We start from the raw sequence: 24,142 nt of genomic DNA on the forward strand, positions 1-24,142 counted from the left end.
TATTACTATAATATGTTGGTATTATATGTATTATATGACATTACATTTATGTATAATGTGTAAGTACACAAGTATATTAAGTATAATATGTAAGTATATAACATTGTATGCAACATATAATGCATGCTTGTAAATGTATAGGCACATAAAGTATATAGCATTAGATGACATATTATACTACTATAAAAGCAATTCATTTGATAGTAATATTTTGTTCAATATTAATGTTAATAAATATCAATCTACTCTGTATTAGCATAAAGAACACCAGGCTTGACCTCCCAATTCAGTGTTCACTGCTCAAATATTTACTGAGCTCCTGCTATGTGCTAGACTGTGACATTATAGCAGTGACCATGAACAAAGTCACTCTTCTTAAGCACTTTCATTATCCTAGGGAAAAACCACACAGGAGGCTAGCTGTTATCATTACAACAGTATAAAATAAAGCATAGGGACAAGGGGCAGAGGCTGTGGGTACCTAAGGAGATGCTCTTGTACATCAGGCCACCTGCTGAGGTGTCAGCATTAAGCAGCAGGGTGAGGGGGCAGCTGCAGGGCTTATCTATACATGTGTGATTTCATCATGAGAACTTGGTTTACAACACGAATACTCAGATGACCACTGCCACTCTGTGACCAATGAGTGAAAAACAGGTATGGCTTAGCAAAAGTCAACCATTCTGGGGAGGAGACGAAGGTATAAGTTACTGAATCCTCCAGGAAAACTATGGATGAGGTATTCAAGTCGTTTTTAAAATGAGAAACTCAGCGTCAGAGAGGGTGGAAGACACATCTGAAAATCACACATCTGGCAAAGGTGCCCAACTCTGGTTCAGAGGCACTGCTGAGCGAGTGTAGTAAAACAGCAGCTCCTGAATGACAACAGCCATCTGTCCAGATTCTCACGTCTTAATTACCACCGCCCCACACACACACACTCTTTAAATCAGATGAAGCCTTCCCAAACTCTCCTGACCACAGGTATCTGAGGTGCTTATGCTTGTCCATGTTCCACCACAGGACAAAACTACCTCTAGGGCAGCAACCTAGAAACTGATGCTTTGAACCAGAGATCCTGGAGACAGCTCCGATGAGAGAATGTTGAGAAACACTCAACGGTTAGGGCATCAATGACCCTCTCGGCTCTATACCTGCTACCGAGCGCTTCTTTCCTTCAGGAAGATCCAGCAAGAAAGCATGACTCGGGCCCGGCGCGGTGGTGCAAGTGGTTAAAGGTCCTCGCCTTGAACGCCCGGGATCCCATATGGGCACCGGTTCTAATCCCGGCAGCCCCGCTTCCCTTCCAGCTCCCTGCCTGTGGCCTGGGAAAGCAGTCGAGGACAGCCCAAAGCTTTGGGACCCTGCACCCGCGTGGGAGACCCGGAAGAGGTTCCTGGCTTCGGATCGGCATAGCATCGGCACGTTGCACTCACTTGGGGAGTGAATCATCGGACGGAAGATCTTCCTCTCTGTCTCTCCTCTCTGTATATCTGCCTTTCCAATTAAAAAAAATAATAATAATAAAAATAAATCTAAAAAAAAAAAAAGAAAGCATGACTCTTTGAACCTTGCATCAACACTTTCTGCCCCATTTTACAAAGAGAAAAAGGGCCAAAAGGAAGATTTAAAAAATATTGTCTGGTGCCCACTTAGCCCAAGATTCTTTCATTTAATCCAAGTGAATGAGAATAAACACAATTTGCATGTGAGTATTTTTTTTAGTTTTTGTTTTTCTCTTCCTGGCTATGAATCCAAGCAAATGTCCAAAGAAGGATGTACCAGTACTGGAAGTCTCTATGTAGACTTAATCTAAAGCACTTCTTCCTAACTATCCTCCGGGAGTGATCAAATTCTTATAATATCTAGAAACTTCCGATTTTATTTCTTGGTAGCATGAGCTTGCCGACAAAGCACTTATGTCCCGGACCTTCGGGAAAATTCTTCACATGCTTTAAAAACAACACGGCAGTTTCCTGTGCTGGTTACTGAGTGGTATACACTTTGCAGTGCTGGTGGCTGGAACTGAGCACACAGTCATATGAACACAGTCAAGTAACAAACTTCCCACACAGCTCTGTGTCCCACAGAGGAATCCTAGAAAGCGTCGGTTCAGTGTAGAGAGGACAGCACTTTATTATTATTTTTTTAACTCTGAACTCATGATGTCATGAGAAGAGACAGACCAGTCAGGTTTCACATTAGCCTGGGGCTGCAGACACTCCAGGATGGCTCCTGCCTTGAATGAGAAAACATGGTGAAGAACTTGACACACCCAGACTAGGGGACAGAGAGCCCATTCCACTCTCCTCAGATAATGTTCTGATGGTTCATGCCCAAGTCCCAAGGCTGCTTTGAAATATCAGATAATATTAACCTACAAGAGTTGACAAAAAAAAATACAGCATCGTGTACCACAGACATGGAAGGAAAAGCACCCTTCAGTTCCACTGCTGTCCAAAAAAACAAAAGCCTAAAAAATGTTCACAGACTAAGTATGTTTTGGACCAAATTTTTACTAACAGGTTTATTTCCAAGTCATATGATCTTTAGCTTTAAATGATATGAAAACTGCAAGCCTCTGGGCTAGAACAAGTGGTTTTTTGAGAAATCTTCACATTGATCTTGTAGCTCAAGGGAAACAAAAGGAAAATGAGGCAGCTGTGTCATGGGTGTGCGGAAGCAGCAAATGAATGCCAAACTGCAAAAGCCAAAATGGTATGTGACAATTTTTGAGATTTAAACTAGCAAGTTCCCTCCTTAAGAAGTAGGCATGAAAAATGTTATGACAATGGATACGCCTCTACTCACAGCACGGCGAATGAAATGTACTTCGAAAAGTTCTCACTTGGTTATTTGCAACATCAAGCCTCCCTAAGAAATCAAGAGTTTATGAACTCCAGAGAAACGAATTCATTTTGTAGCACAATTACTGCTAAATCAGAACAGGGAAACTTTCTTTATGATGGTCCACAATACAACTTCTCTTTAGCAAATGATTTGTAATTAAAACAAATACATTTAGCATTCAAAAACTTAGCTATCTTTTGTGTGTGTGTGTGTGTGTGTCTGTGTTCTAATATAACACTGACCTACTCCAGTCTCTTTCGGGAGGGAACAAAAAGCGAGAAAAATTAATTCCTGAGCACTTAACATATCCACCTTTAAACACATGCAACTGCCTGCTGTACTTGGAATGAAACATACATGAGCCTTTTCAAAACCAAACAGAAACCATCGAGAACTCTTGGAAAAGACTCAACTTTGATACATGCCAGGGGCCAGCAGGGGGAGTAAAATCCCCAAAATACAGATAAAAGAAAAAATAAATTGCTGAATGAAGAAAATAGCGGGCACCAACTGGGAAGAAAAGAGAACCAGTCACCCAAGAGAAGCACAGGCAATCATCAGAGGTCCCAGGGAGATGCCGAACGGATAATCATCCACTGTGGAAAACAAAGGCACACAAGGTCCGGGGGAGGGGGAAATAAGCTAATTGAGCACCCCCTCTTTAGTCCTGAGTACATTACACAAAGAGCCATCATTTTCTTTTCATTTTCTGTTGATGGATTAAAAAAAAAAACCTGATTGCAAGACGTCACACCCTTCCACCAAATAAAAAAGCATTACATCAACGCATTCTGGGACTCTGCTGCGGTAGGCTAGGAGTCATGATTTCTGTAGTCAATGAGCTCTTCATCTGACGTTTGCAGCGGGAGAAGGAATGATGCTTTGAACATGATCTGCACGAATTAACAACTGTGAAGCATAAAGAAAAGAGAAATTTCTGAAAGCAAGGGAGAAGCCAGACGGGAAATATTTTCAACTATATGCTAAAATACACCCCCTGTTCATGTTTCATTTGAAAGTATTTATATAGAAAGACACAGAGGTATCCGGAGAAAGGAACTTCTGGCCGTTGGAAATGCAGTAACCCTTTTCAGGATGTGCAGCTGTCCAATGCACCTGTCTCGCACACTACCTGGTACAGCTCACAGGAACGCATGTATCCATCTAGCAGGATATCCATAGGCTGTGGATTTCGTGGCAATGAAAGACTGCACACATCTTCCGCTTCTATTTCTTAAGACAGCAGGCCAGGAGATTTCAGCAGTTAGGTCAGATTTTCCCAAGCCTGTGGAATGACCTCACTCATAACGCTTTAATAGATTTGCTCATCAGAGATGCATTTCACTTATCAACTGTTAAAAGTTGGTGAAAGAAATTTTTTCAAGTGCTAAAAAGAGAAAGTTTTGCTAGAAAATCTTCAACTGTGCAGTTCACACTGAATCTGATAAACAGTACATTCCCAGTAACAGCCACAAAAACTCCAAGTTAAATCTGTGCCCCTGGAATCATGCCCAAATGCCACCGCATAGATGCACTTGGAACAAACTGTAGATTTTTAACTTCTATTTTTTTATGCCAAAACAAAGGCTCAAAATATGTGGTTCCTATCTTCCCTGACAACTTTGCAATGATAATTCTGGATGCAAAGAAAAATGTTTTTAAGATCAACAGAGTGATTTGCTTTGCTATTTTAACACTATCTGAACTATTTCTGGAGGCTAAAAAAATCAACACAATGCTCGGAAATATTATCAGTCTGTCTCAGCAATTGGGCAATTTGATCTCAGTTCTTTTCTGGCTACCGTACCAATAAATATCCTTAACTTCTCAAAGTGCATTAGACACAAATACTAATGCCTCACAGACTTGCTGGGAAAAGTCACTCAAGTTGCGTCTCTCCCCTACTTAACCTAACCCCTACTACACAGTTAAGTACTCAATGAGTGACATCCTCATCACGGAACACTACTTGGACATATTTGATTCAAGATGCTAAGTGTGGCATTTGCCAAAGGAAAAAAAAAAAAAGATTTTCAGAGGAAATTTCCTTTTTATTCCATTTTATTTTTAACCTGAATGTCCTGGTTTGGGACATTATTTATAATGAGAACTCTACTCACTTTTAACTAGCTGTTTTCTAATATACCATTTCTTGGAATAATTTCTCATATGTCTTACCAAAATATTTTAACTTCTCTTCACTTTGGAAGACAGGTATAACTTGGTCATGACTCAGCACAGTGGAATTATTGAAAAAAATGTCCCAAATTTTTCTGAATTATATCACTCCATTTGATATATGCCCTATAGCAAATATCATCTGTTATTATCTTTTTGCGGGGGGGGGGGTGTACTATGAGTCTTTGTGGTAGAAATAAATACATAAGCAAAGGTGAATTTACTAAGGAAATGGCTTTTTTCTTGGTGCAAAACTGTGTGTAGCTATAGACCAAGTCTATGGTAAAATGGGAAGGGAGGCATTTTTTTTTTATTGCAATCCATAAAAGTAGGAGGGGCAGAAGAGCTTTGCATTGAAGATCAAGGTAGAAATTAATTCCCATGTTTTATACTTTGCTCTTCCATAAAGGGATATATTTGAATCTCAGTCTGTGCCTTCCCAGATTTGAATGTGAATTCTAGTTTTAATATCAATGTAAGCGATGTTTCCTTCTCACTGTCAACATTACATAATGACACAAAGAGACAAATTTTCAGTAGATATCTGAGTACTCTGGTCACTTCAGGTTTGTCTGATACTGTTGCCATGAAATCATGGCTAATGCATTGCAACTGTATGCTGAGAATTTATATACCATGAATTCCCTTGGAGGTTTTAAATAGCAAGTTACTAATTACCTCCCTTGCCAAAAGTTCTTAAGACATGAAGTATTTATTTGTAAGTAGCTTCTTTATTTCACCTTAGGGAATGCTGAAACCGTTCTCGTGGTGTACTTTGGTGACCTAAGCATTTAAAAACTGATGAGTAAGATACCGTAGAGATATGTTAAAGTCCCATGCTGCCAAGTTTGTTTGGTTAAACAGCCCAGTTTCTATTAGAGAGATGGGACTAAATGTGCATTTTCCTTTACTGGGGGAAATTTTATGCCAGTGGGCACAAAGAGGATCCAAATGACAAATAAATGAGTTGGGGAAACTGCTGCTGGGATTTTGTCTGAACAGGGACATCCATTCTCGCGAGAACATCCTGAGCATCAAGGGTTCTTAGCAAAATTTCTCCCAAGAAACTTCCAAACTGAAAGTTAATGATTACCACCTGACTGCCTTGGAAGCCACAGGATTCTTTCCTCGCACTCAGTAGATCCACTTAACCCTTCACTTGCAAATTTAAACTTTCCCATATTGAAACTATTTCACAAAAGTGGAAATTGAATTTTAATCTAAATATACATGCGTGTAAGAGGGAGAAGGGTCACATGACTCAAATAACAAAACTAGTAACTGATAGGAGTCTTGCATGTGCTTATTCAAATGCTTCAGCATGGCATCTTGCTTAAATCCCTCAACGAGCCTTAAAGCAGGCACCACTGGGCCCGGAGTGGTGGACTAGTGGCTAAAGTCCTCACGAGCACCGGTTCTCACCCTGGCAGCCCCGCTTCTCACCCTGGCAGCCCCGCTTCTCATCTAGCTCCCTGCTTGTGGCCTGAGAAAGCAGCAGAGGATCCCACGTAGGAGATCCGGAAGAAGCTCCTGGCTCCTAGCTTTGGATCAGCACAGCTCCGGCCATTGTGGCTGCTTGGAGAGTGAATCAATGGACAGAAATGTTTCCCTCTGTCTCTCTTTCTCTCTGTACATCTGACTTGGCAATAAATATAAATAAATCTTTAAAAAAAAAAAAAGGAAGTACGAGAACACGTCTAACTAGATAAGGCACTTGAAGTACTGACTTGAAACGGGTTCCCCTGATGGTAAAAAGGAGGAAACTCAACATTTAAAAGATGATAAGGAGTCAGGATCTTGGACTTTCAAGACAATGACAAAGCACTCGAATTACAACTTTTAAGAAGCCTGCACATCAAGCAACAAGGTGAGTCCTGTCAGAGCTGATCATACCCCCCAGCATGAACCCAAAGACGGTTTCATTTGCAGGTCTGGGGAAGATGTCTCTGTTGGTAGAGCAAAAAGAAACCCAGCAAGCACGTGGGCACATCATGAAGGTCAAAGTGTCAGCACACCCACGTGTCCACGAGAGAGGGCACCACTAGCAAGACCAAACCACGTGTCCACCAGAGAGGGCACCACTGGCAAGACCAAAAGCAGCAGGGACCTGTAGAGAAAACCTTCCCTGGCATAATGCTTGGAGTACATCAGCAGCAGCACCCAGAGAGCAGGGAGCTAACTGAAATCAGGCACACAACACTCACAGAGATCAAAGAGCCTGACGGGCACAAGAAGTCAGAAACAGCACGTGTTTCCACCAACGGGAAAGGAAAACCCCAGGAATCAGGGACATTAGGAATGGCAAAGTGAAGGAGTTTCCCACCAATAATTACCCAAGATGTTAAGGATGCCTAATTTGAAGCAAAAGTGTTAAAACAATTTTCAAATAATAGTATCTTCATGAATAAGGTTGAGCAGTATTGGAGCACACATACATAAAATCAGTGCACACACACCAAAAAAGGTAAAATGTGCAGTATTTGGCATATAACAAAAATGACCAGGCATTCAGACAAGTAGAGTGATGGCACATAATGAACAGTATAAAAACAATCAAAATAAGTTCCAAACTGACAGAGATACTAGACATAATGGGGAAAAAAACGTACATTGGAACACTTAGGGAACTGCATCCCACATATTCAAAACCTGAAGGAGGGACATAGAAAACAGTAGGGGAAAAATCGGTGCTCCAAAGATGGAAACGGCAGTGTTTGACATAAAACACAAAACAAAACAAAAATGACCTGTGTAGCTCTAACAACCAAACATTACAAAAAAATAAATAAGTGGACTTAAGGGCACAGTAACAGAAGTTATTGGTAAAAAAAAAAAAAGACTAGAAAAACAAATAGTTCATTTTAAAGAACAGAACATTGTCAATATGTGGGATCATATCAAGTGGCCCAAAACATGTGTATTTGAAATCCTTGAAGGGTGGGAGATGCTTGAAGAAATAAAATCGGCTGGAACTGATGTGGTGGCTCATACCACCAGGGGTGGTGGCAAACCATATGGGCACAGTTCTAGTCCTGGGGGCTTCATGTCTGATCCAGCTCCCTGCCTACAGCCTGGGGAGGCCACAGAGGATGGCTCAAGTCCTCACATCCCTGCACTCACACAGGAGACCAAGAGGAAGTTCCTAGCTGCTGGCTTCAGATTAGCTCAGCTCAGGACATGACAGCCATTTGTTGAGTGAACCAGAGGATGGAAGATCTCTCATTCTCTCTCGCCTCCTCTCTGTAAATCTGCCCCTCCAAAAAACTAAAAACAAAGAACAAAACTAAAAAAACCCAAACTTATACAATAATTGGGGATTAATCAATAATAGATCAAAAAACCAAAGGTGAAGATAGCTTTCATTTTTTAATCTTTGTTTTTTATTATAGAAATTTAAGGTGAACCAGACAAAATTCTGAATGTACACCTCAGAGTGACCACTGCTATTAAGCAAATTAACATATCACCTCAAACAGCTGCTTTTTCATTCAAAAATACTTTTAACTGAATGAAAATGAGAAAATGACGTAGCAATATCTGTAAAACACCGCAAGCGTTGTACTCAGGTGAAATTTTGTAACATCAAATGCCTGCCTTTATTGTAAAAGGAGAAGGTTTTCAAGTCAATTACTTCTGCTTCCACCTTAGGGAAAAAAATAAAGTCAAGGACAAACTGAATAAGGCAGTAAGTAAGCTCAGAATAATCCACAGAACAGAAAAAGAAAAGCAGAAACACAATCGAGCACTGAAGGAATCCGTGAGACTGATGGAGCAGCAGGCTTTGCACAGAGGGGTTGGGAAATCAGCTCGGAAGCCTGCATCCCACACAGGAGCGCCTGGGGCCACATTCTGACTCCAGCTGATTCCACTTTCCTGCTTCTGTGTACCGTGGGAGGCAGGAAGGATGGCTCCAGCAGTGGGGTCCTGGCCATACTCCTGGAAGCCCAGAATGGAGTTTCTGGCTTCTCGCTTTGGACCTCAGTCCCCGTGGTGTGTGGGGTAGACCAGCACATCCTCACTTTCTCACTCTTCCCTCTCATTTCTCCCTCTCATTCTGTCTTAATAACAATAATAGCAATGGCTTACCAAACCGATCAAAGACGACACTAATTACCAACACTAGCAATGGAAGCCATGGTCTCACTACAGATACCAGAGACTTAGGAAAACATCATTGACAACTTTATGCCTGTATATTCCTTAGAAAAAATGCAAAAATTTCTCAAAAAAGGCAAACTACCAAATTAAAGAAGAACCAGTCACCATAAACAACACTATCTCAAAGTGTACAGATTTGCAATTTAAAATTTCTCCATAAAAATATCTTCAGTCCCACAAGATATAAACTATTCACTTTTTTTTTCAAGAACTAAAGAGGAAAAAGAATTATACCAGTTATTTGTAAATTTCCAGAAAACAGAAGCTGGATATTTCCAAATTCATTAAAGAAAAATGGCATTACTGTGATTCATATTATAAGAAGCAAAAACTCTACAACAATACTCTTCAAACAGAATCCAGAATTATATGAAAAGAATGACATACTTCGACCAAGCAGGATTTATTCCAGTAATGTCAGAATGGCTTATCCTCTGAAAGTCAGCTAATAAAAGTCATTATATTAATAGAATAGATAAGAAAAATCACAGGACATTTTAACAGAAGCAGAAAAATGCCAAATGGATTCTTGATACTCTTGTTGGAAACAAGTACAAATGTTATATAAGTTAACTTGTGAAAAGAAAGCCAGAAACTTGAATTCCAAGGAGACTCAGTGTGTGTTTAACAGTCATTATCATATCAACATCATCTTCGTTTAGCTTCCTCCATTCCCATCTTCCATTGAATAACAATGGCACATTTTTATTTTTTTTTAATGATATAGTTCTATAGACCCTGGGATTTCCCACACCTCCTCAAACCCCTAGCCCTCACCACTTACTTTTAATTTACTAACTTACAAGGTTTTATTGCATATTCAGTTAATTATATTCAACCGACCTTCGTGTCATCACAGGCCAGTGCACACTGTATTTCTACTTCTTGAATGTGAATTACCTTAAACACCAGAATTTTAAACTTTCCTTCTTGTTTATCAGGAAAAAAAAACCAAACAAACTTATTTCTGCTGTGTTGTAGGTAAGAAAACAAAAGTGAAAAGTCAGAATGGCTTATCTTTACATCATACTTCATATTTTTCACAGTATTTTCATGCTGTCTTAGGATCCCATGTCTTTAAGCTCACTGTGACGGTATCTTTACAGATGAGAAACTGAGATCAAGGCAAGTGAAGTGATTTAGTCCTCATCTACAGCTGTTGAATGTCCACTCAGACACAGAAGCTTACCATCTCCTTCACGTTTCAAAGACAGCTTCGTCAACATGAATCATCTTTCTTGAACTGGTGGTATGTGCACAGCTATTTGCCAGACATGCCCCTCCAAGAGCATTTGATCATGAGAGCCTTGTAACCTGACCACAAGGCTTTGGGCTCAAGGGTAGTGAAGCCCGCTGGATAACATACACACCCAGCAAATCTCACCTTGTTAAAGGACCAGAAAGATCCTTAGGGAGGAATCTTCCATATGGAACTTAACAATTCACATTATTTTAACAGAAGACTCCAAAGCCTAAGAAATATTCATTATACTTTTTGTTCCAAACTGCTCTTCAAAGTGAAATTCTCCTGGTTGAATAATTCAAGCCTTACACAGGAGAGTTTAAAAATGAGCTGCTTTTTAAAATAAAGACCTATATCAGAGAACCGTGAAGTCAGTTTAGCTAGAAAAATAATCCTCATCCTCAAATTATTTAACAGAGGCTAACTTGGAGTGCTGCAGTGTATTTTGGAGCCGCTTCTACCCAATTTTAGTAGAACTGCCTCTGCACAGCTGACAGGAAGGAATGAAGAAAGGTTTTCCTCTACTATAAATAAAATAGAGAAGTATGAGGCGGGAGAGCATTTGAAAGCTGGCTGACTTGCTGTTCCTCTTTTAAAAGTCACTAAATTAGTTTAAAAATATCTCAGATAGCAAGCAGTTCGTGAATTTCTCCAAATGATAACCAATCTTTAGGGAACAGCCTTACTTTGTCATTATTGCTGAAATAAATTATTTACCTATATAACAGATTAACGTCCCTGGGGAGAAACTAACAAAAATACCAACAGATTATGTTTCTAGACACAGGTACAGCTCAGTTTGCCTTATTCAGTTCTTTAATTTGGTAATTATGAAATAGTCCATGACCAAATCTGTCTCAGTTATAAACTTCAGCATGTGAGTCTCACGCAGCCACCCTTTTTCGGACACTCCATCAGAATGGCAGTTTTTAGATACTGGCAGTATGTGGTATGTGGTACCATCGCTTTTCACAGAGAACTTAATGTTCAGTTGGCTTCCTCAAAAGAAAATAGAAGAACAAGCAATGTCAATAGTTTGCCATTTTACAAAACAGAGAATTAAAAGAATAAAAGATTCTTGGAGAGCAAATTTCCAGAGATGTCAAACATGAGACTGAATTATCAATAATAACTGAATCACAACTAGAACTGAAGCCAAATTCACACTGGATTATTTTTTTTTTGAACATTTTTACTTATTTGTGTGTGAGAGAGTGTAGAGGGAGATCCCATCAAACACCTGCAACACTCACTGCTCAGGGCCAATGCCAGAAGCCAAGGAGCCAGGATTCCCATCCAAGCAACGGGATGCTGGGAGCAAGAACCACCTGCCTGGGCCCTCACCTGCCACCGCTGAAACCGCAAGAGCTGGAAGCTGCATCAGGCACTGCACCGTGGCATTTGTAGGTGTCTGCACCGCTGGCTCCACCTTGTCCCATCTACCAGCCCTATATAGCCTTTAACACAAAGATCTGCATGTACTCAATTGAGAAATACCTACTTGCAGTAAATACATGATTCACAATACACAGGGGAGTGTATCCACAGGTCTCTCTACAGAATCCTCGGCACAGTGCTTTGTTTGCTTATCTGTGGTTTATACACAGACTAAAATTGGATCCGTGTTTGTGAAAATATGAAAACATAGAAATAAACAAGAATGATCAGAGCTTGGCAGCATCGCACAGGGTAGTTGAAATGAGGCTAGACCAAATGCTTACAATAACAGTGGTAACAATCACAGCTATTTGACCTTATACAGAAGTTCTATGTGCTATTGCTGTTTCTCATTTAGAGATGGCACAACTAAAATCCATGAAGCTGTACTAATTTCCCAGGGCCCTCTCCACAGCAAGCAGTTGAGGGAAAGTTTGATCCCTTCCATTCTGATTGCAGAGGCTGAATTTCTAACTATCTTCATCAAAAAACTGTACACTGTTTTGCATTAAAGATTCCTTTGCTGTATAATCTATGCTTTCAATACAGATTTATCAACAGTAAGATAAACAAGTAAAACATGCTGCTAGCTACCAAATGCAGATGGCATTAGTGTCTAAAGTGCAAAAATCTTTTCTTTCGCCATTGCACCTGCCATCCTCCCTCGCCCATTCATCAGACAGAGATGGAAAGCGACCCTTGGGTACCATCCTGTGTACAGCACGGGTCACAGTTCCTTCTACTTCCTTCTGTGATAGAGAAATGGAAGCTTTCTTAGATAGATAAAGAGTAGTTTTTAGCCGTTATGCCCACTCATTATTTAATGAATCTACCTTTCCTTTGTTAGTCTTGTCTACAGTTCTCTTCCTGTCTTCTTTTTTTAATATTAGAGATACCTCATTCTAACCCATCTCCTTCTCCCTGGCCCCAACAGAAGCTTGAAATTTTAAGGCAATGAAAAAACAACAAACAACAATATAACCTTCCTGTTGTTGTTGCACCACGGTTAGTGACATATCCATCAATATCAAGACTATGCTGGCTTAGTCTAATCCTGGAATGTGATTCTGAGTAATCCACGAGGGAGGACGGGAGAGCTTCACTACCAACCTGCCTGCTGTATAAACCAGGGAACTGGAACATAGGATTATTGGTGGCACAGGAAGGGACTTCGACAATACCTTAGAAAAATGGAATTAAAAGGTAAGTTTGGTGCTGAGAAAAAAAAAAAGTATGAAGTCATGCATAGGTTTCCCAATGTGTCCCTGTTTCGTGAACTTTTGAAACACTCTTCTTAATATACAGGACCAGAAATGGATAAAACAGCCAGCAGAAGAATGGAAGCAAAAGGGACAAATGTAACCGAGGAAAGACACCTCCAAACCAAAGTGGCATCTCTTGTCCAATTAAAGCTACTGTCGGATTGTGTAACAAACTCTTTCATTTCCCACATTAAATGCATTTCCTGAGTTCCTCCTTTTTATGTTCTTCCTGTTTTCAACGTATTCTTTTCTCTCTTTAGGGTTGCAAGTTCGGAAGTTCTAAAAGATGGCTGTCAGGCAATAAAAACACAGAGACATTTCTCATACTTAGTTTGTACACTTTAATCTCCTGTTTATCAACTTATTCCCAGCTCCCTGTCAGCCCATTTTCTCCAATTCTCATAATTTGGTGGCTTAATTTCTGGAAATAATCAGATTCTGGAACCCTACTGCTCAGAAGAGTGGTCTCCTAGTGAGCGGGGTGGTTAAGCAAAGGGAAAAGAGAAGCAACGGAGTGGCTGAGTAGTAATTAGAACAGAACTTTCAATCGGTTATATGTTCGCCCACACCTGTAACTCCTGCACCCGTTGCAGGTAAGGGCAACGAGATTCACTCACCTACAAATATTGAGTTTGAATTTCTGCTACTGAAACCAACCTTACTCACATCGTCCAAAATTTGTTGAGATGGCTTCTCTAGACCTATTTTTTTTATCATTTTTTTAAAAAGATGTATTTATTTGTTTTCATTGGAAACTCAGATATATACAGAGGAGAAGAGACAGAGAGGAAGGTCTTCCATTCGCCAGCCCATGCCCCAAGTGGCTGCAACAGCCTAAGCTGAGTCGATCTGAAGCCAGTAACCAGGAGCTTCTCACAGGTCCCCCACAAGGGTACAGGGTCCCAAAGCCTCAGGCCATACTCAACTGCCCTCCCAGGCCACAAGCAGGGAGCTGGATGGGAAGCAGGGCTGCTGGGACACAAACTGGTGCCCACATGGGATCCCAGCGTGCAAGGTGAGGACTCCAGCCATTAGGCTACTGCGCCAGGCCCATTTACCTCTCATTTGTCATCTTTTGTGGGATTACTTTAAATCTCTACTCTCACTGTGCAGTGTCTAGCAAGTATAATCCTTTGAATTTTTTTTAAGATTTACTTAATTTTAATTGGAAAGTCAGATATACAGAGAGGAAGAGAGACAGAGAGGAAGATCTTCCATCCGATGATTCACTCCCCACTGACCGCAATGGCCAGAGCTGATTCGATCTGAAGCCAGGAGCCAGAAGCTCGGGTGAGGGTCCCTAGCCTTTGGGCCATCCTCTGCTGCTTTCTCAGGCCACAAGCAGGGAGCTGGATGGGAAGCAGGGCTGCTGGGGCTAGAACCGGCGCCCATATGGGATCCTGGCATGTTCAAGGAGAGGATTTTAGCCACTAGACCACCACGCCGCCGTGCCCTAATCCTCTGATATTTTTAAGACACAAACATCCCCAAGCATCTTTACTAAGCTCTTAAATGTGAAACATATTTTGCATCCAGCAGCAATGCCTGTGGCATTGCACACCTAATTGGGATATTGAATGGGTTACATTTACATGAACAAGTATAGGAGAGAGCTATATCTTTCTAGTTTATTAATATTCCCCCAAGGAATTGGTGGTAATTTAAATTTCATACATTTTATCCATCTCTGATGCAGTATTTTTCCTTTGATCTATTCCTTTGATTAATCACTAATGAATTCCTTTCTCTAAGCCATCCCTGGTTTAGGTGAATTATTTTCAGTTACTAAGAAATTTAATTTGCTAAATTTATAATTAGAATTCTGCCTACATATTTAAAAAGAGATTGGCCTATAGGTATATCTTATAAAAAGATATGGGCAGGCTTTAGAGTCAGAATTATCTTACTTTCAAAAACATTAATGGAAATAATTTCTACTGATTTCTATTCATGAAAATATGGGTTTATTGAAAATTTGGAAAGCTTACTGGTTAAAAAAACACTTTGAGTAGTAAGATTTAAATAATTTTTTTCAGTTTCTTTCATTTCAAATATAATTTTCTGGTTTCAAATTATACTCATTGACATTTTTAATTCCAACCATGTTTAAACGTGTATCTAATTTTTAATTAACATTATACCTCATTTCAGCTTCTGTACTCATTTTTAAACTTCGATCTATTTGCTAGACAAATGGAGAAAGACAGAGCTACAGCTCTTGTTTGCGGCTCACCCCTCCAACGCCCTCATGGCCAAACCTCCAGGTCTTTCGCATGGGATGCAAGAACGCAGTCACAGGACTATTACCACTGCCTCCCAGTCTGCTGGAGTTAGGGCAGGCTGGAAATCACTGGCAGGTTTTCAAACACAGAACATTGCCATCCTACCCAGTGTTTGCAGCTCAAGGCTCATAGTCTGCCTTCTAACTCTTCTAAACAATTTCCATTTATTGGTATTTCTAAAAGTGACAACACCTGACGTTTTTAATAATTGTTTTTTAGGAGTCAGTTTTTGCACCTGCTTCTGATATTATAGCAGGTCTCTATCATCTGAACGTTGTAAGGCACATTCTCAGATTTTACCAAAAGTAATTATTGCACAATCAAATAAACATAAAAATGAGTAACTTCCTTTAGCTTTAGCAAAAAAGGTCGGATTAAAGTGTCTAACCCTGTAAATCAGCACAATCTTGACTTTTGTAATTCTCTTACTGTTGATACATCACGTGAAAGCCGCAGAATCTCAATTTCTTATTTTCAATCCTATGTCTAGTACAGCAAAGCTAAAGGCATGCTTTTCACTTTTTTCTTTACTAAGTTTGGATATTGACACTATTGTCTGCTTTCAATGTGGTCCCTCCTGTTGTTGTTTCAATCATGTCATTCATTATCTATAACTATCTTCTATTGATTGCATTAGAAAAGCTTTATCTCAGAAGAAATGTAACTGGAAATTGCTGTTCATTTGTTTAGAATATTACACACACACACACACACACACACACACACACACACACACACACACACACGTGCGTAAGCTCAGCCAGAATTCAAAGACATTAAGAAAAGCGAGGTAGAATGAGAATTCTCAGGAGGATTTGGCCACACAGACCATTTTATGTTTACTGACCCATCTTATTGTGGTTGTGACTTCGAAATGTGTAAATAGGAAATGACTCCATGAAAATTACCAAGATCTATATGAACTCGAACTGAGAAAGACGTTAATTAGAATGCCAAAGAAAAATCAATAGCACCGCTTTAAAACAAGTTTATAGGTTCAATGCATGGCACGTGAGGCTACGGAAAGGCTACCAAATTTAACAAAAGACAAGAATCTGGCTCAACGCATTTCTCATCAGAGGATTCTCGGGACCTTCTGTGAGTTTGGGCAATACACACACAGCTGAGTGAAATTTCTGCGTGGCCTAGCAGCTAAAGTCCTCGCCTTGAAGGCGCCAGGATCCCATATGGGCACCGGTTCTAATCCCAGCAGCTCCACTTCCCACCCACCTCCCTGCTTGTGGCCTGGGAAAGCAGTCGAGGATGACCCAAAGCTTTGGGACCCCGCACCCGCGTGGGAGACCCGGAAGAGGTTCCTGGATCCTGGCTTTGAATCGGCATAGCATCAGCCGTTGTGTTCACTTGGGGAGTGAATCATTGGATGGAAGATCTTCCTCTCTGTCTCTCCTCCTCTCTGTATATCTGACTTTTCAATAAATAAATAAATCTTAAAAAAAATACATTATATCAATGATATCTGAGATTAGCAACAAAAGTAAAAGACAATCAGTAGGTGTATTTAAAAATCAGAGAACCCATTAACGTATGGCCTTATAGACTGACTCAGATCTAACAACAAACCCAAGGATGACTGATGGGAACGGTGCTAAAGCAACTCTGAAAGCTCAGGCAGTTCAAGTCTCCATTTTCCATTGACCTCTTAGGAGCTACACACAACATGTAAGATCTATACTCAGTTTCCACTGCAACGTGATGGTTGTGGAAATGAGAAATCAACCCATTGGTCAGCTCACACTGCTATCAGGAGTTAAGCCTGTGCAGCCCTTTTAAATCTCCAACTTTCCAGCATCTCTTGGCGTTACTTGCTTCATGTTCTTAAAACCACGGTGCACAACCTACTGCTCTGCCATTTGTTTCTGATTATCCTTCCTCCATGCTCCAATTTGCATGACTTCATTGTTCTGTGGATTCAGAGCCTGTGAATTTATTACCAGGGCACCTGCCAGTGTTACTGCATTTAAGGAACTGTCAGCAGTTTCTATTCTGGGGTTCTAAATCGGTAACAAAAATTCACTCTGGGCTGAATTTTGGCATGTGTTTTAGGGTAACAAACCAAAAGTGAATTTATTTTTAGGAAAGGAGAAGAGGACGGAGGGGAAATAATTTTTGGCTGTGTGTGTTATTTTGTTTTCTGGAGGTATAGAAATATAAAATAAAAAACAGAAGTTGGTGGTTGCAGAAGTATTTGGAGAGATTAGTCTTTCCTAGAGTTTCTGAAGTTAATATCTTTTTCAGGCCATTAGTCCACATTCCAGACTAATGCCATAGGGTATTGTGGCAAATATTAAAATCATCTATTCTATTTGCAGACAGGGTATTTTGTGTATTGGCTATTTTTCATAGTTGAACAGAAGTTTCAGCAGGAAAAAAATAATGCTCTTAGTGAAAATCAGACCAGAAACAGCAAGTTTGAGATTCCTCGTAAAGGCAGAGGCATCTGAAACAGGACCACCACACGCTGAAGGGGCAGGCTGCAGGTGCTGAACACGTGCTTGTGGGCATCGAAAAGCACTGAGAATTAGGGACACTCTGAGCTTCATTTCATTTTGAAGGTTGATCTTTGAAAAGAACCTTCCAAATCTATACCTTCTTTATTTTACAAGTTTCTTTTTACTGGAAAGGCAGATTTATGGAAAGACGGAGATGCAGAGAAATATCTTCCATTTGCTTCCCCAGTCACAATAGCTGAAGCTGAACTGAGCCCACCTGAACTCAAGCATGCAGGAGCACCCACAAGGATGCAGGAGCACTCATAAGGATGCAGGGGCCCAACGCCTTGAGCCATCAGCCACTGCTTTCCCAGGCCACAGGCAAGGATCTGAGTTGGAAATAGAGCAGTCAGGACACAAACCTGCAGCCCAAAGGGATGCAGTACCTGCAGGCAGAGGAGTAATCAATTGAGTCATTGTACTGGTCCCCCCAAATCTAAATCTTTATCTGACAACTGGAAAGCATGGATAAGCAAATGCCCAACTTTCACTAATATAACAATCAGAAAGCTTTTTATCTTCCCAATCAAGGGAAAAGGAATCAGTATACTCACAAAAGTGAGAACACACAAGCATATACAGTCTCAGAAAGGAAATCATTAAACAATCCAAAGCATCTCCCTACGTCTGATGAGAAAAGTAAGGATAATAGCAAACAGATACCTCTACCTATCAATGAAAGAACAGAACTCAGTGGTACAGTGACTTCGACAGAGTTCTGAGAACTGTCCCCAGTGTTTTCATAAGGCACATCTTCATGAGCCTTTTAAAGATGTCTCAAAGAAACATGCTCTGAAAATGTTCTCGTACCACAATAAAACAATCAAACCCGTTTTGCAAAATGGTAACATAAGTTAAAAGCAGGTAAATGGCCGTGTTAACTCATGAAACAATTCTTGAGTGCTTCTGGGACCAAGCACTGAGCTAGACTGAGCTGGACTAAGAATCTTAGCTAAATCAACAAGGCAGGAGCTGGCACTATGGCACAGTAGGCCAGGCTGCTGCCTGCCACACTGGCATCTTCTATCAGAGCTTCCCATTCAAATTTCTGCTTACATTCCTGGAAATGTAGCAGGAGATGGCCCATTGTATTTCTGTCCCTGCCACCCATGAAGAGATCTCAATGTTCTTCATAACTCTTGACAGCCTGGCCTTGACCATTGCAACCATCTGGAGAGTGAACCAGCGGCTAAAAATATCTTTGCATCTCTTCTCTGTGTGTCTGTCTTTCAAATAAATAGACAAATCTTAAAAAAACAAAAAAACCCTAAGCTGCAGGGAAAGCAAGCACTGTCCACAGGAAACATGTGCAGGCCCACAGATCTACATAAACTGATCTCACTGGCAGGTGCATGACTTTTGTGGAAACAGAGGCATCAGAATAGCAGGGAAGATCATCAAACACTGACACAATTTACTCCATTCACTGTGGCCTACACTTGTCCAGCAAACTTGTCATTGTAGATGGCTTTCTGAGAGAGGAACCTTCATGGAGTCAGCCCTGGTCCCTTTACATGTGTACTCTCAACAATCTGGAGCAAAGAATCCTCATTGCAAACCAAGACATCTGCCTTGACATTATTCACGCATGTCTGGGAACCTAGCTCTGGTTTCAACATATTCACCAAGGACGTCTCTGACAACGACGTCTCAGGATCTGGGCTTATGAAATCCATCTCTGGAAGCTGTGGGTGCAGCCCCAGCACAGAACAGGCACACTTGTATCCAGGATGCTGCCAAGGCCAAGGCAACCAGAGACAGCCCTCAGGACACTCATTCTCCTCCACTGTTCCCCACATGAAGTTGCTGTGTAGTTTTCCTCTTCCAACAGGAATGAGAATTGCAAGAGAAAAAGAGTCCTAGTTTACGTTTTTACAATCCCATTTTATTTCAATGAACTCACCAAAAAACGAGCTGAAGCGAGGAGAGTTTTAAACCGTACTTCATTTCCATTCTGATGTCTCCAGTCATGACCATTTATTAAATAAATATTGCTTCAGCCATGTTAGGTTTCTCCTATTTATTGGCGGGTCCCTCAGAACACTTTTCATGCAACCTCCTTTTTTCCCCCTCTTTGCAAAAAAACTGCTGTTACTATTTTATTTAGTTCTATAAAAATAAAAAAGGCAATAAGTACCAAAAGCAGATTACAATAGCCCAGAAGTTGTCCTCCACTAATTAAAATCAGGAAGTTGGATGGTTTCATAATTGCTGCAAAACAGAAAACTTCTTTTGAAAGACCCCCCGTTTTCTGTGTTGTATCCAATTCTAGGTGTAGAAGTTCCTCAATTTTATCTCAAATTTTCTGGTTATTAATAGTTTTAATTAGCTTTTTCACATTTATGCGATGGGACAAAAACAACAATTTCCTCAGGAGTATGCGTTTTTTCCTTTGCTTTTTCCTGTTCTTTTTTAAGCATAAAAATTTGCACCCAAGAGAAGGTGTTACCCACTCTGTGTTTTATGCTTTTTAAAAAGATTTTTGTTTTATTTTATTTTGATTAGAATGTCAGACATACAGAGCAGAGGAGAGACAGACAGGAAGATCTTTTGTCCACTGATTCACTCCCCAAGAGGCTCCAACGGCCAGGGCTGAGTGGATCCAAGGACAGGAGCCAGGAGTCTCCTCTGGGTCTCTCACACTCCTTGGACTGTCCTTGGCTGCTTTCCCAGGCCACGGGCTGGGAGCTGGATGGCAAGAGCAGCCCCTGGGACACAAACCGGCACCCATGTGGGATACCGTTCAAGGCGAGGACTTTAGCTGCTAGGCTACTGTGCCAGGCCCTGTTTTATGTTTTAATGAGTGTAACATTCCATATTTTGGCTTTAAGTATGTGGTAGATCCATACTCACATGTCACATCTATAGGTAAGAAATGGTTAAATAGCAATTTCTTACAGTTCAAGCTTAATGAAAAAAAAAAAACAAAACACATCATTTATGCTACAGCATTATATGTTCTGACCATTACTACCTAGCTTCTCACGTAAACTAAAATAATAACATTTTTGTTCTATGGTAAGAATGGTAAGTAACTCTGTATGTCAGAGGAAATGATTCTCCTATATCAACTATCGGTAATCATATAAACCCTTAGCGTACTAGTTAAAAATGGAAATGATGTCTATCAAATGAAACTTTAAAATGACAAGTCAAATGTAAAACCAGATCACATAAAATTCAACATAAGAATTCATTTATAGATATCATGTACCTGTAATTTATTTTTATTTTTATTATTATTTTTTAATCTTGAATTTTATAGTCTGGAATTTCCCTTCCTAAATTCCCACCCCCTGACTGATTTCCCCATCTTATTATGACAGTATAGTTCTTCGTAAGCAGTCATATGTCCATCAGTCTGTTATTTAAGTGTGCCCTGACATTGCTGGTACAGGCAATGTCAGGCAGTCCAGCATCCTATTGTCTAGACACATCCAACAGTTTCACTGGGAGTCCATCTTTGATTCGGAAGTAGAGAAGTATGCTGCATTGTATCTTCACATCTGGATACAATAATCTCTATTATGCTGTCCAGTCATCATCAGTTGGGAACTGAGAAACTAAGTCTTCCTACTCCATCCCTGTCATGTAGATGGCTTGAAACATCCCACATTATAAGAACATAGAACAATGCTGAAAAATGGGGTGCCAAAGGGAAAGGTCCTTGAAGAATGACCTGCATGGCTTGATTTCAATTGGCTATCACACATCAGCTCTCCCATGAAGATTTCTGCAAGGTTTTCTGCCGAATGCAAAAAGGAATAACTAGAAAGAGAAATGAACAAACATCACAAAGAAGGCAGCCACTTAAGCCCTTTTCTTAGAGTTTCTGCAACTCTAAAAACAACAGAAATATGATGACTAATCCAAATTACTCACAAGCTCTGCTGATACACAGAGCACATCATATACTAACTCGCCTCCTCTTTCTAATCAAATTCTTTGCACCAGACACCGAAAACATGCCAGTAAATCCTGCCATTCGAACAAAATCGGCAACATGGTCATGGCGAAGAAGAACTGAAAACTGCTCACTGCTAAAATGAAAGTGAGTCATTCACTACATCATCACACACTAACCAAAACACAATACTAATACTTTACACTATCTGTTATACAGTGTACACATCTCTCAGGTTTCCCTTCTCTCAATTTGTTAAACTCCTAACATGCCCCTTTCTGAGGTAAATGTGTTCGTTTAGGCAATTATACAATATTTGGGGGATAAAAAAAGGAATTAGGAGATTTCAATTTGAAGAAAATTGTGAGAAATAAAAACCAAAATCTTAGCTGGCAAAAAGGTAACTTGAAATAAAATAATAACAGGTCTTTACATTCATCAACAACAATTTAAAAAATCAACACGGCCTGGCACCATGGCCTAGCGGCTAAAGCCCTCGCCTTGAACGTCCCGGGATCCCTTATGGGCGCCGGTTCTAATCACAGCAGCTCCAGTTCCCATCCAGCTCCCTGCTTGTGGCCTGGGAAAGCAGTCGAGGACAGCCCAAAGCCTTGGGACCCTCACCCGCGTGGGAGACCTAAAAGAGCTCCTGGCTCCTGGCTTCACATCGGCGCAGCACCTGCCGTTGTGCTCACTTGAGGAGTGAATCAATGGGACAGAAGATCTTCCTCTGTATCTCTCCTCCTCTCTGTATATCTGACTTTGTAATGAAAATAAAAATAAATCTTTAAAAAAATCAACAACAATTAACAACGAATCATTTCCAAAATTTTCTATCAAAATCATATCGGTGCAACGCATGATCTGAAAAATTCTCTCGTATTTACAGCAGTGAGTCAAAAATAGAATCCCAAGTGAACTTACTCAGTGTGGTTAAACATTATTGATCACAGCAAGTGAAAAACGCAAATATCCGCGTCTAATTATTGTATATGATTTTACTACACTAGGTAATTTGGTTTTTAACCAAAAATTGAAGCAAAATATCCCCAAATCCCCAAATCTGGTAGGCTCATTTTGTTGTTGTTGTTTTTGCAAGCAAAATGAATTTCAAAAACTATAAAGTCCACTGCAATGATCAGGCGGAAATTATTTTCTCCTAAAATCACTTTAAGCTCTTAGGATACGTTGAGGCAGGAAACCTGACAAGATGAAGCTAGCACCATTAAAAGGAGAATAATGAATGAACCCATGTTTTGTTTAGAATGTTGGCAGAGAAACTGAAGGTTCTTTTTGGTTTTCTGGGGAGGGTGCCTGGCCTCGCAGTTAAGATGCTGGCAAGGACGCCATTGCACCACAGCGGAGTGGCCTTCGTTGGACCGCTAGCTCCTGACTCCAAGTGCCTGCTGACACAGAGTGTGGGACACAGTGACAGCTCAAGCCGCTGCGTTACACTGCACAGGTGGAAGATCTCGGTTGTTTTCCTGGCTCCAAGCTCCAGCCCCTGGCCATGGCATGTATACGGAACAAACAGGAAGATGGGCTTTCTGTCTCTCGCTACAGGGAACTCTCAAAGAAACACTTTTTTGAAATTAAAAAAAATTAATCTTTTTCAGATAATTGCCTTATTTTCATTCACATGCTTGTCATAACCATGACCTTTCCCTGGACAGTCGGTTTTATCTCACAGACCGATAATAAGCAGGTCACTTGTAGAACTTTCTGGTACTTTCTGTTCTTTTTTTCTTTCAGATCTTGGATTCAACTCCTTCTTGTGGGGTCAGTTGTTCCTAATGTGCATGAACAAACTTAGCTCCACACTTAGATCTATGATAAGCTCTGCCATCGACAGCATTTGGAAGGCTGGCAGAAAAGGGAAAGTGTGCATTGTAAGAACATTCAGACTTTATCAGTCAGAAAAAGAACTTTCTACTATTTTCAATTTGAGCTTCAAACAATCTGCTGTATTTTAGCATTTGGTGAGGACGTGTCATGTCACTTATCACATTAAATCCTGTGTTGTAATTACTTCTAGAAAAGAGAAACATTGTTTTGAAGGACCTCCAAGCCACACTCAGGCAACAGCTCTTCCTGCATTCCCCACTCTTCTAACTTCATGCACCATTAATCTCTGGACATCCGGTGAGAAATGCAAGTTTGACTCAGTAGCTCTGCAGTGGGGTGAGGAGCACTGAAATCCTCACCAATGCAAGTTAGGTGGAGCTTCCTGTCCGAGATGCACCATGTGTAGCAAAGGGTACCCAGCGCCCAACAAAAGCCATGGGCATGCAATGCTATTTCAGCTGTCTTTCGAAAAA

The 24,142-nt window shown here is 40.5% G+C and overlaps 1 protein-coding gene across 2 annotated transcripts in view; it reads right to left on the minus strand.

The window, feature by feature from the left end:
* The window catches only part of HDAC9 (histone deacetylase 9), a 579,622-nt gene extending 565,743 nt beyond the window's left edge, over nt 1-13,879 (minus strand). For both annotated transcript variants that reach the window (XM_040964718.1, XM_040964724.1), the window contains exon 1: nt 10,376-13,879. In XM_040964718.1, coding sequence (XP_040820652.1) covers nt 10,376-10,412 — 37 coding nt within the window. In that variant the 5' untranslated portion in view covers nt 10,413-13,879. The remainder of the gene's footprint in view (nt 1-10,375) is intronic.
* Between the last annotated feature and the right edge of the window lie 10,263 nt (nt 13,880-24,142).

This window comes from Ochotona curzoniae, unplaced genomic scaffold (genome assembly GCF_017591425.1).
Source record: "Ochotona curzoniae isolate NIBS_2020 unplaced genomic scaffold, NIBS_Ocur_1.0 scaffold_3835, whole genome shotgun sequence".
Taxonomy (NCBI): Eukaryota; Metazoa; Chordata; class Mammalia; order Lagomorpha; family Ochotonidae; genus Ochotona; species Ochotona curzoniae.